At 47.8% G+C, this 9,273-nt stretch overlaps 1 protein-coding gene across 2 annotated transcripts; it reads left to right on the plus strand.

Moving 5' to 3' along the window:
• The first annotated feature begins 4,497 nt into the window (after positions 1-4,497).
• On the plus strand, positions 4,498-9,273 carry TMIGD1 (transmembrane and immunoglobulin domain containing 1). Of its 2 annotated transcripts, XM_062622404.1 has the most exons (7): positions 4,498-5,302; positions 5,535-5,626; positions 6,600-6,878; positions 7,355-7,633; positions 8,590-8,693; positions 8,961-8,989; positions 9,175-9,273. In XM_062622404.1, exons 2-7 carry the CDS (start codon positions 5,548-5,550, stop codon positions 9,176-9,178), a joined length of 774 nt encoding a protein of 257 aa, XP_062478388.1. In that variant the 5' UTR covers positions 4,498-5,302; positions 5,535-5,547; the 3' UTR covers positions 9,179-9,273. The 2 variants fall into 2 exon arrangements, with proteins under 2 accessions (XP_062478388.1, XP_062478387.1); XM_062622403.1 differs by having other exon boundaries at positions 8,961-9,273.

A 9,273-nucleotide genomic window follows, 5' to 3' on the forward strand; every position in this document is an offset into this window, starting at 1 on the left:
CAAGAGCAAATTCCCATCGATTCCTATTTAACTTCTCAGTGGTGTCTCATGCTCACATCTGCTTCCCAGCTCCGGCATTTCCTGTGGGGACACAAGGTCTAACACATAAAACTGATTTTGAGGGCAACCCTCGGTGGTATGAGTTTTTCACCTCTTTGCATTCCAGAATCCTCTGCGTGAGACATCAGATGATGCAAACCCCAGTGTAAGCCAAGCGTGGTACAGCTCAAAAGGGAGCTGAAGAAAAGGAGAGTAAATTGGCTTCTCTTTCTTCGGGCTCATCTGTGCTGCAGAGTCATTAAGGGAGGGAGAAGCAAGGAACAGGGATTATCCATTTAATTAAACCGGAAAAGCCAAAAGACCTCAGCCATCAGGATGTTCTTAATCCAAAAGGGAAGAAGAAATGACAAGAGGGAATTTGGCTGTCGCAAAAGTGATCACCGTTACATAGCTTTAAGTCCCCAGTCTACAAATAAATTGCTCTGGATTTACAGAGAGTAACTGAGCTCATTTTCTTTTTTAGCTGATAAAAGCCCAATTGTCTGGAAATTCAACAAACCAATTGTAAAAGCAGCATGGGGCTGAAGGCTGGTGAGTCACCCACTCATTTTCTCAGCAGCCAGTAACAAGAAAACCTTCCCATTTCCTTGGGCCAACCTAAGACAGCTCTGCCTTCCAGGTCCCTGGGTGAGCAGCTCTGCAGCATAGGGACCCACCTGCAAGAAACTGCCTCCTCCTTCTTCTTTTTCTCCTCCTCCTTTTTTCTCCTTCTCCTCCTTCTCTTCCTCAGGTCAATGCTGTGTTCGTGCTTGCCAAGATCTGCAACCCTGGCACCCGAGAAGGTGGTTATCCAGGGGCTGCGGCTTTTGCCTTAAGACACTCTGAAGTTGTTCCAGCCATGGAGGAAGAGTGTGGTTTCCTCCTAAAGACTGGCAGCAAACGGTTCCCCACAAACTGGAAAGATGGAGCAGCTCTGTCTCCTCAGATTCCTTGCAGAGGGAATGACGGATGACGCCACAGCAGGGAGGTTAAAGCTGCTAATATTGTTTGGCAGCACTTCACAAGATCAAATCAGCACTTGGTTTTCCAGCAGAGCATTTCCAAGAAAACCCACTGGTGATGAAAGTTCCTAGGTAGACAAAAATATCTGAGGTCCAGGCCGCAGCAGAACAGAGACTTGAAAAAGTAGCACAACAGGAATGCTGCTAGGGAATGTCCTGTGCTGGCCATCAGAGAGCACCTAAACTGGGCAAGAAACAGGCACCCAGTTTAGCATCATCCTCACCCATCTTTGTTTCCCAGAGGAAACAAAACCCCCTTGAAATCCAACCCATCAGCAGTAGAGACACGTTTTCTGTCCAGGAAAAGAACCAAATCATGGGAACTTGACACATTATCACTGCTATGATGCAGTTTAACCCCACAGCTCAGGCAGGACACAAGTTGGTAGAAAATGGAGTTTCAGCAGTGGATGGTGCAAAGACTGATGGTATTCATTTCCCTGAGCACTGCTAGGCGTGAAAGCTGGAAGCTACTAACCAGGCCTTCTGAGATGGGAAACTACAAGTGCCAACATTGAAGTGGAGTTTAATACAGATGAGTCACTTTTATCTCCTGCAGGAGACCGCTCTTGCTAATTTAATGCCAGGTTCCTTTCACATTTCCTTTCTTTGGCACCATTATTTCTCAGAGTAGGACAGCAACAGCCACATTAGGGTATTACCTTCAGTCTTCTAAGTCAAGATTGGTGATTGCAGTGCTGGAGGTAACCCAGAGCAGCCAGGGAAGAGGGGGATCAGTGCTGACTGCTGGCACCAGGCAGCTGCGCCTTCTGCTCTGCAGCAGTTTGCTGGGGCTTTCATTCACTGCCCTGAGCCTTGCTACAGACCCTTGGCTGCTTTCTTCACAGCACAGGGAACACTGGCAAGTGCCTCAATGCTCCTTATTAGAGGTTAGACTTGCCCTCCTGGGACACGGTTCCATTTCTTGCACTCACTTCCAAAAGAGGGGTTTAAAAGATTCAGAAGCAATTGTTGAAAGTGATGACTGAGGTTCTCTAAACCCAATCACACTTCTGGAAAAGACATATGAGCAGAGCAGTAGCAGTAAAAGCCCAGGACAGGGTTTCTTCTTGCATCACCAGGAGCACGGACTCTGCATGGGACGTCTCACAGCACTCACACAAAGGGAATTCCCACCTCAGAAACATCCTCCCCTGAACACACAGGTCTGGGCAAAGCTGTCCGTGAGTGTGACATTGCTTTAGGGGCTTCTGCAGGGTTTGCTGCCTCTGAGCTTCCGCCGTGGTGGTCAGAGGGATCTCACCCAGGAGGTGGTTTTCCTCCCTCCCACACACTGGTCTCTGGGTGCCAGCTCTTGTGGGTGTCTCTCCAGTAGATGGCAATAGTGCCCAGCGCTTCACCTTCCCGAAGGCTTCTCTTCCTCTTGATTGATCTCGGGAGCCGTTTCTTCATCACTGCCCACTTTTCATTTGAATCTTTAACGCCCTCGAAACAATTTCAAAACATTCACTGCTTTGGTGCTGCTTTTGCTAATCTTACACATAATAAACAGACTAAAGATCACGTATCATTCCTGTGCATTCAGTGACGGAGAGTGGGACCTTTTACATAAGGACAATCAGAAAGTAGAATTATTAACAAAATGTGTGCACCTCAACAGTGGAAAATATGTGGGGTATAGGCTGGGAATCAGAGAAATGAGGACACATCACATCTCCATCATCCTGACACTTGGGAAAAATGGGTTTCATGGGAGGGAACAGGAGTGCTGAGTAAGATGCAGGAGCATCCCCTGATAGCCTGGCAAGCAGAGGCAGTAGGTTTGGGTATTACAGTCATTCTCCAACAATGGAAGTGTTGCAAAATATGTAGCACCGCATATTAAAAAGGGATTAGGAGCACGGAACCGCACTGAGTAGGAAGATAGGAGCAGTCTTTGAGCAGAGCCTCAGGCACTGTTGAAGAAACAGTGTTTTCTGGAGTGGAGTTACAGCCATGGTACAGACATTGTCTGCTTGACAGATTAACCACACATCTGCACACGTCCTGCACAGATCCTGCTATGCTCCCATCTCCAGGAGCAACCTTCAGCCCTCACAACCCTGCTGGGTATAAATCGAGTGCTCATCTGCCAGTGGAAATGCAGAGGATTATGAGTTGTTAGCCCCGTTCTGCAGGCACTCAGGACAACCAAGTGGAACCCAAAGCACTGTGAAGTCTGGAGTTGGAGGATAAGACACCCAGTGGAAAAAAAATTTCTGCCCGATCTCTATCATGTTCTAAATCTTCTCTTCTCAGGTTTCCAAGGCTTGGATTACACCCAGGAATAGACTGGTGTTTATTAATTAATTCCCTTTGGGTTTGTCGGGCTGGTGTTGCCATAAGGAGGATGAGCAGTGGATTACTCTGGCTCTAGTCTGTCTAATCCTGCCTTGACAGTGCCTGATCCAAATACCTCAAATTGAGAAGGCTGGATCCTTTGCATGGAGAGTTATGGAGGATGTGCCTCACTGAAGAGGTTCCTCCCACTCTGAGTCACTAACGGCTGCTTCACATTCTGGAGCATGAGGTTTACATCCCTCCTAAACGTAATGGAAAGGTGGAGAATGCACCCCACAGAACTTCAGACCTTAGTAATTAACACCCACAAGGTAATTACACCCCGTATAAAAAGAGAAGTGTAAAAAGCCATTGTGAAAGCAATTGTTACCTGTTAAAAATGCTGCCTTTGAGTGCCTCCGGCCAAGTAACACCTTGCTGTTCTAGTCCCTCTTCCTTCAGCATGTCTCAGAGCCCACTGCAAAACAGAACACTGCAATGCCTTCATTTAGGGAACATAAACCTGATGAACCTGAGCTCACCCACCACAGACCTGCTGCAAACCTGGCACAGAGCTTTCCCCAGCTCCCACTTGTTGCTGTGCCATCCATCATGACAAACCCACCACAGAACAGCTCTTGCCCAACAACCTTTTCTTTCACCCTCATTTCTAGACCAAAAAAATACCCCAAAACTCCATTCTTTCTTCCTTTACATTCTCACTTTAAACACCTCCTTCTTCTCCTGGTCCCGCCATGACCACTTTGGCATCCCTCTCTATTTCAACTCAGCTTAATACCAAACCACAAATGTCACTTTACTCCTCGGAAGAGCACTTTGATTGAAGTTCATACTGAACCATAAGCCAACACTCAATCCAATGCTATGAGAGGACATACAACTTCCAAAAAGTGATGAATTAAGCTAAAAGTGTCTTAATTTGAGTTTGACGATAAAGAGCAAGTTAAAGGCTGGACACTGAGCTCTGAAACAGCAGTTTTCAGCCTGAACACTTGTCTCTTTAAGGGACTTTCGGACATACGTATTTTTAACCTGAAAATGATTCCCTTTTAAAGAATAAACCAATGAACACAGAAAAAAAAGTTGTATTAAGAAACACTCAAAGGTGCCCTACGTTTGCAACAGCCCCACAGCTAAACAGTGGTGTGTGCTCCTGTGCTCTGCATACAATAGCCAAGGAGCTGGGCCACTTAGTCTGCATGCAGAGAAAATGCTGAGGACGTGTTCCAGGCTCCTGCTGCTTGTGAAATGCTCTTCATGGCTCTGCTGAGCCAGCTCCTGAGGAGTGACATGCCCTGCGCCTGTGGGGACACTGCCAACGGTGAGAACATGTTCTGGAGGCTGCAAGAAGCCCATCCTTTGCAACCGCATCACTGTCATCCTGCTGAAGGCACTGATGCGAGCAGGCACACATCAGTGAGCAGGACAGTGGCTCTGCTCTCTCCTCTGCCAGCATGCTACAAGGCAGTAGCTTCAGTTCAAAGTCTGAATCAGTGCATTTTCTCATTTTCAGGGAAAGCAGGACATGGCAACAAAGCTTCAGGGCAGATCAGAGAGGAGCAAATCAGAGTCTGCTCCTGCTCTAGGGGAATCCAGGATAAACTTCCTATGTCTTGAAACATGTCATGAAAGCCCAGAAAGCTGAGAGGGAAAAGGTATTCTTTTTGGCTGAAGGTCTTTACAGCCAATGCAGAAACTCTCATTAGTTACTCATTGCCTTGGCAAGTCTCATAAAACACCCAGCAGAGCCCAGCAAATACTTTTCTTCATTGTTCTGAGAGCTCAGAAACCCACGGACTGAACGAGGCCTTGAACCCATTTTATGGACTCACTTCTTACTAAGCTACCATAAAATACTAAAATTGAAACCTTATAAATAAGGAGGGAAAGGAGCTTTGCATTTCTTGGCAGAAGCAGCTTCTCCAGAGACTCTTCCCTAGGTAAGTCCAGTGCTGCACGACTGGAGATGGGTTCCTCTTGGTAGACAGGTGATCGGAGGCAATGAACTCACACAATAGAGATTAGAGATGGAAAACCCCCTTGATTCTGCTCTGAGCTGGAGAAATCCCTGCAATAAACCAACTTAGTTTGTTCCCTTGTGATCCTGTACCCATCTGGGAGGGCTCTCCCCAGGGTGGCCGATGGCAGCAAGGAACTAACCTCTCTCCACAGACACCCCTCCGAGATGGTGCAGAGGAGCAGCCTCGCAGTCCCCTATGAGGTTCCTCTCCTTGCTGTTTGCCTTTTGGTGTGTGTAGCCACAGGTAAGCAATGGAAAAAATCCCTCCTGGCTTTGTCCAAGCCCCACAGTGGGAAGCTGCCCCGGGCTGGGCAGTGCCCAGGGTGGTGGGCCACACCAGCAGCCCAGAAAGCAGATGTTCTGGAGGTCATCCCCAGAGGACTGCCTGGAAACTGGTCCCTGATTTTGAGAGTAGCAGAGAAGGGAATGGGGAAGCTTCAGCGTTTCCCACTGCAGCAGCTGCACAGGGATGAGGAGGACACCGTTCCCAAACCTGCTCTAAGCAGGGAGAAGTGTGGTAGCTCTGGCCAGCTGGCAACATCAGGGAAGGGACAGGGAGCTCCAGACTGTTTTACATTCACAAGACTATGGTGCCTTCATATTCTGAGCTGTATTTTTAGTTCCTTCATCTATGACCCAGGCTACAGTAGCAAGATTCAGGCCATTCGAAACACTTCTTCCCCATATTGGTTCTTTATTTAGCATGTCCTGAGGTTTGTCCTTTAGACAAACTGCAACGCTTCAATTTCCAGACTCAGACTGGCCAGGATATGGCCAAGGGGCTGATTAACTCATTTATACTCTCAAGCCCATTCAGCTCCAACCAAAAACCAGCACTTTTCTCAAACCATGAGCACAAAACCTGAGGACACAGGTATGCTGCGATGGTGACTGGCAAAAAGAGGGTGAGCATGACTGGTGGAATGATCTCTTGCTGTGTGTTACACGGTCACTGATGGGTTTGAGATGTTTTGTTACTACAGGTCAGGCTTTGGTGTTCTCACAGTCAGTTGCAAAAGCCTGACTTCGAGTGTGAAGGGGGCTTTGAGATGAGACTTGTCTCCAAAACTGAAGTCCCACCTGAAAAGAGCTGTTAGATTGAGGCTGAAACTCTCAGTCCCTCCGCAAGATCAAGGCCTGAAGAAGGCAGCAGGGCAGCTTCTGTGGGAAGGGAACAGCTTAGGATGCCCAGTGCCCACATCCTCCTTCTTTTGCAGGTCTGGAGCTGTCAGTAAATAACCACAACGCTGACTTCTCCCTGCTTACATCACCCGGCCCTGCCGTCTCCCTCTCCTGCCTGGTGCAGAACAGCAGCGAGGCTGAGGAGCTGCTCTGGTACCGAGGAGATGGGCAAGTGGATCTGAAAGATGGGAATAAAGTGAACATCAGTAACATCTGCATATCCCCAGTCACTGAGTCTGACAACGGAGTCACCTTCACGTGCAAGCTGGCACGGGACACGTCTGTGCAGGTGTCTGTGATCCTGGATGTCCAGTGTGAGTCGTAGCGGTGGATATGTGTGCAGAATGGCAGGGGTGGGATGAAATCAAGGTCCAAGCACCTCGGTGTCTGGGCACTAGGTGAAGGTGGGTATTTTGCACCCTTGTATGCTGTCTTCACCAAGAAAAAATGCATCTAGGAGGAGATAGCTCATGTGATAAGACACTCCCTTTCCACCTTGGTGTTCATGACCTGATCTAATGCCTCTTTTATAGGGAGTGGGTGGGCCCTTAAGTAAGAAGATGTCCTGGATATGTCCCTGCCTCCACCTAGATTATTTCCCAAGGATACAAGTCAGGGCAGAGGAGTTATGGGAGTGACCTGCTGATTGCCGGGAATCAGGAAAAGCTGCTCAACTGTGCTGTGTTCTACCACTGAGCAAGGCGTACACAGGATGTGTAAAGGCACTTCTGTTGTGTTCCATGATGAGCAGCTTTATTAATGACCTGTTGCACTGCATTACTCTGAGCAGTTCCTCCCCACCTGTCTGGAGAAGAGTCTGTCCACACTGAAGAAGACAAAGACGTTACTCTGTCCTGCAACTCCAAATCCAACCCTCAGGCCCATGCAGCTTGGTACAAGAACACCACCACCCTGACCCTGCAGAAGGACCGTTACCAGATCCACCAGACCAGTGAGGTCTTTCAGCTCTCCATCAAACAAGTGCAGATGTCTGACAACGGGACCTACACCTGTGTGATGAGCTATCCTTTCAGCGAGTGGAGAAAGGATTTCCACCTCATAGTTGAAGGTAACACGGCTGCCGCCAAACAATTAGCTTTACAAGTAACTCTCCATTCTATTTTACAATGATAGCAATACATTTATATTATGAAATGTAAGTGAAATGGAGTAAGCAGTAGGCTTCTGAGGGCACAGCAACAGCAAGGAGCTCTCCTTGCACCTGCACCTGAGACTACAGCACCAGGAAGGGCCTTTCCTGCCCTACCTGTTATTCCAAGGCGTGTGGCAAGTGTGACCTGAGGCAGAGTCATCCCACTCTCACTTCCCACACTGACAGGGTACATTCAACTGTGGCTTAAAGCACCTTAGGTCTTACTTGAAGCATCTTCGTAGAGTCATAGAATAGTTAGGGTTGGAAAGGACCTTAGGATCATCAAGTTCAAACCCCCCTGCCATGGGCAGGGTCACCTCACACTAAACCATATCACCCAAGGCCTTGTCCAACCTGGTCTTGAAATCTTACCCTGACCATCGTGTTCTGTCATGCCAAAAGAGCTGCTTAAGGTGAGAGAAGCTGTCCTCCATAAGCAACTGTAGCTCTGTGAACAACTGGGTGGTGGAAGCCTTGCTGGGGCTGGATGCTCCGGTCTCAGGCATCCATTGCCCACCAGCTGTCCAGGCCGCCCTCACTTCTGCACTCTCAGATCAGGGAGGAAAGCAACGCCAGTTGTGTCAGGGACACTTCTGGACAGCCTTATTACATGTGTAAGAGCACTCTGGGGACCTCCTTCTTCTTCAGGGACCAACATTTCCATTCTTCCTTCAGTTCCTAAACCAGACTTGGTTCCCTTCTTTCCAGAGGATTAATGCACACATTCAGACTGCAGACAGCACAGAGCAACACTTCAAATCAGCAGTGACCGCCACGGGAGGAGAAATAAGTCTGCCTGCAGTTCTGTGGAATGTCCTCCTTTATGTGACTGTACCGATCGATCACATATTCAACCTCCTCTCTCCTGACAGACAAACAGCCCGTTTTCCCCATGGAGGCCATTATTGCTGCTGCTGTGGTGGTTTCACTCACGATACTTTTTGGAATTGTGGCTCAAAAAGATAAAATTTGTAAGGTATGGAAAGCCCTAATTTATTAGGAAAAAAACAGTATTGTTTTGTGGCAATGCCCTGTCTTCTTCTGCCTTTTCCATTCTACTTTGTTGTGCTGCTTTCCACGGTTAAAGAACTCTACATACAACCTCCTGCTTTAGAATTAGCAGTAGGCAATCAGATAGTAGATATTTTGAGGTGGAGGGCATTATGCACTCGTAATATATTAATCTAAATATCCCTATGGTCAGGAAACACAAAAGATAATGAGTCTGCTCCTTTATTTCCAGTGCTTCAAGACATCAAGTGAAACAGCTCTGTAAGTATTTGCTTATTCACACAGCTTCCAAATGAACCCTCTTCTTTAAGCCTTGTCTTAAGGCTTAAACCAGAAGAGCACTCAGTGTGCTTCCTGGAGCTGAACGCAGCCCAGGTAAATACAACTCACGTGGGGTTTTTTCCCCTGTAGGTGATTTTTCCTTTGTTCTTTCCGTTTTGCTGCAGGTGAAGACCACAGGGATCCTGTGCACACCCAGAAATCGTAATTTTTACTGCTGGAATTAAGCCCTTGAGCGAGATGTTGAGATAAAGCACTGAAACAAG

Source organism: Pezoporus occidentalis, unplaced genomic scaffold, assembly GCF_034315485.1.
Source record: "Pezoporus occidentalis ecotype Australia unplaced genomic scaffold, CSIRO_AGI_Poc_V1 ctg241, whole genome shotgun sequence".
Classification (NCBI taxonomy): Eukaryota; Metazoa; Chordata; class Aves; order Psittaciformes; family Psittacidae; genus Pezoporus; species Pezoporus occidentalis.

What these genes read in the sequence shown, in the direction of transcription:
- TMIGD1 (XM_062622403.1), top strand. Translation starts at nt 5,548, where the DNA reads ATGGTGCAGAGGAGCAGCCTCGCAGTCCCCTATGAGGTTCCTCTCCTT. An exon ending in TTTCCACCTCATAGTTGAAG is followed by an intron (nt 7,634 to 8,589) that starts GTAACACGGCTG and finishes CTCTCCTGACAG; the next exon opens with ACAAACAGCCCGTTTTCCCC. An exon ending in AAAAAGATAAAATTTGTAAG is followed by an intron (nt 8,694 to 8,960) that starts GTATGGAAAGCC and finishes CTTTATTTCCAG; the next exon opens with TGCTTCAAGACATCAAGTGA.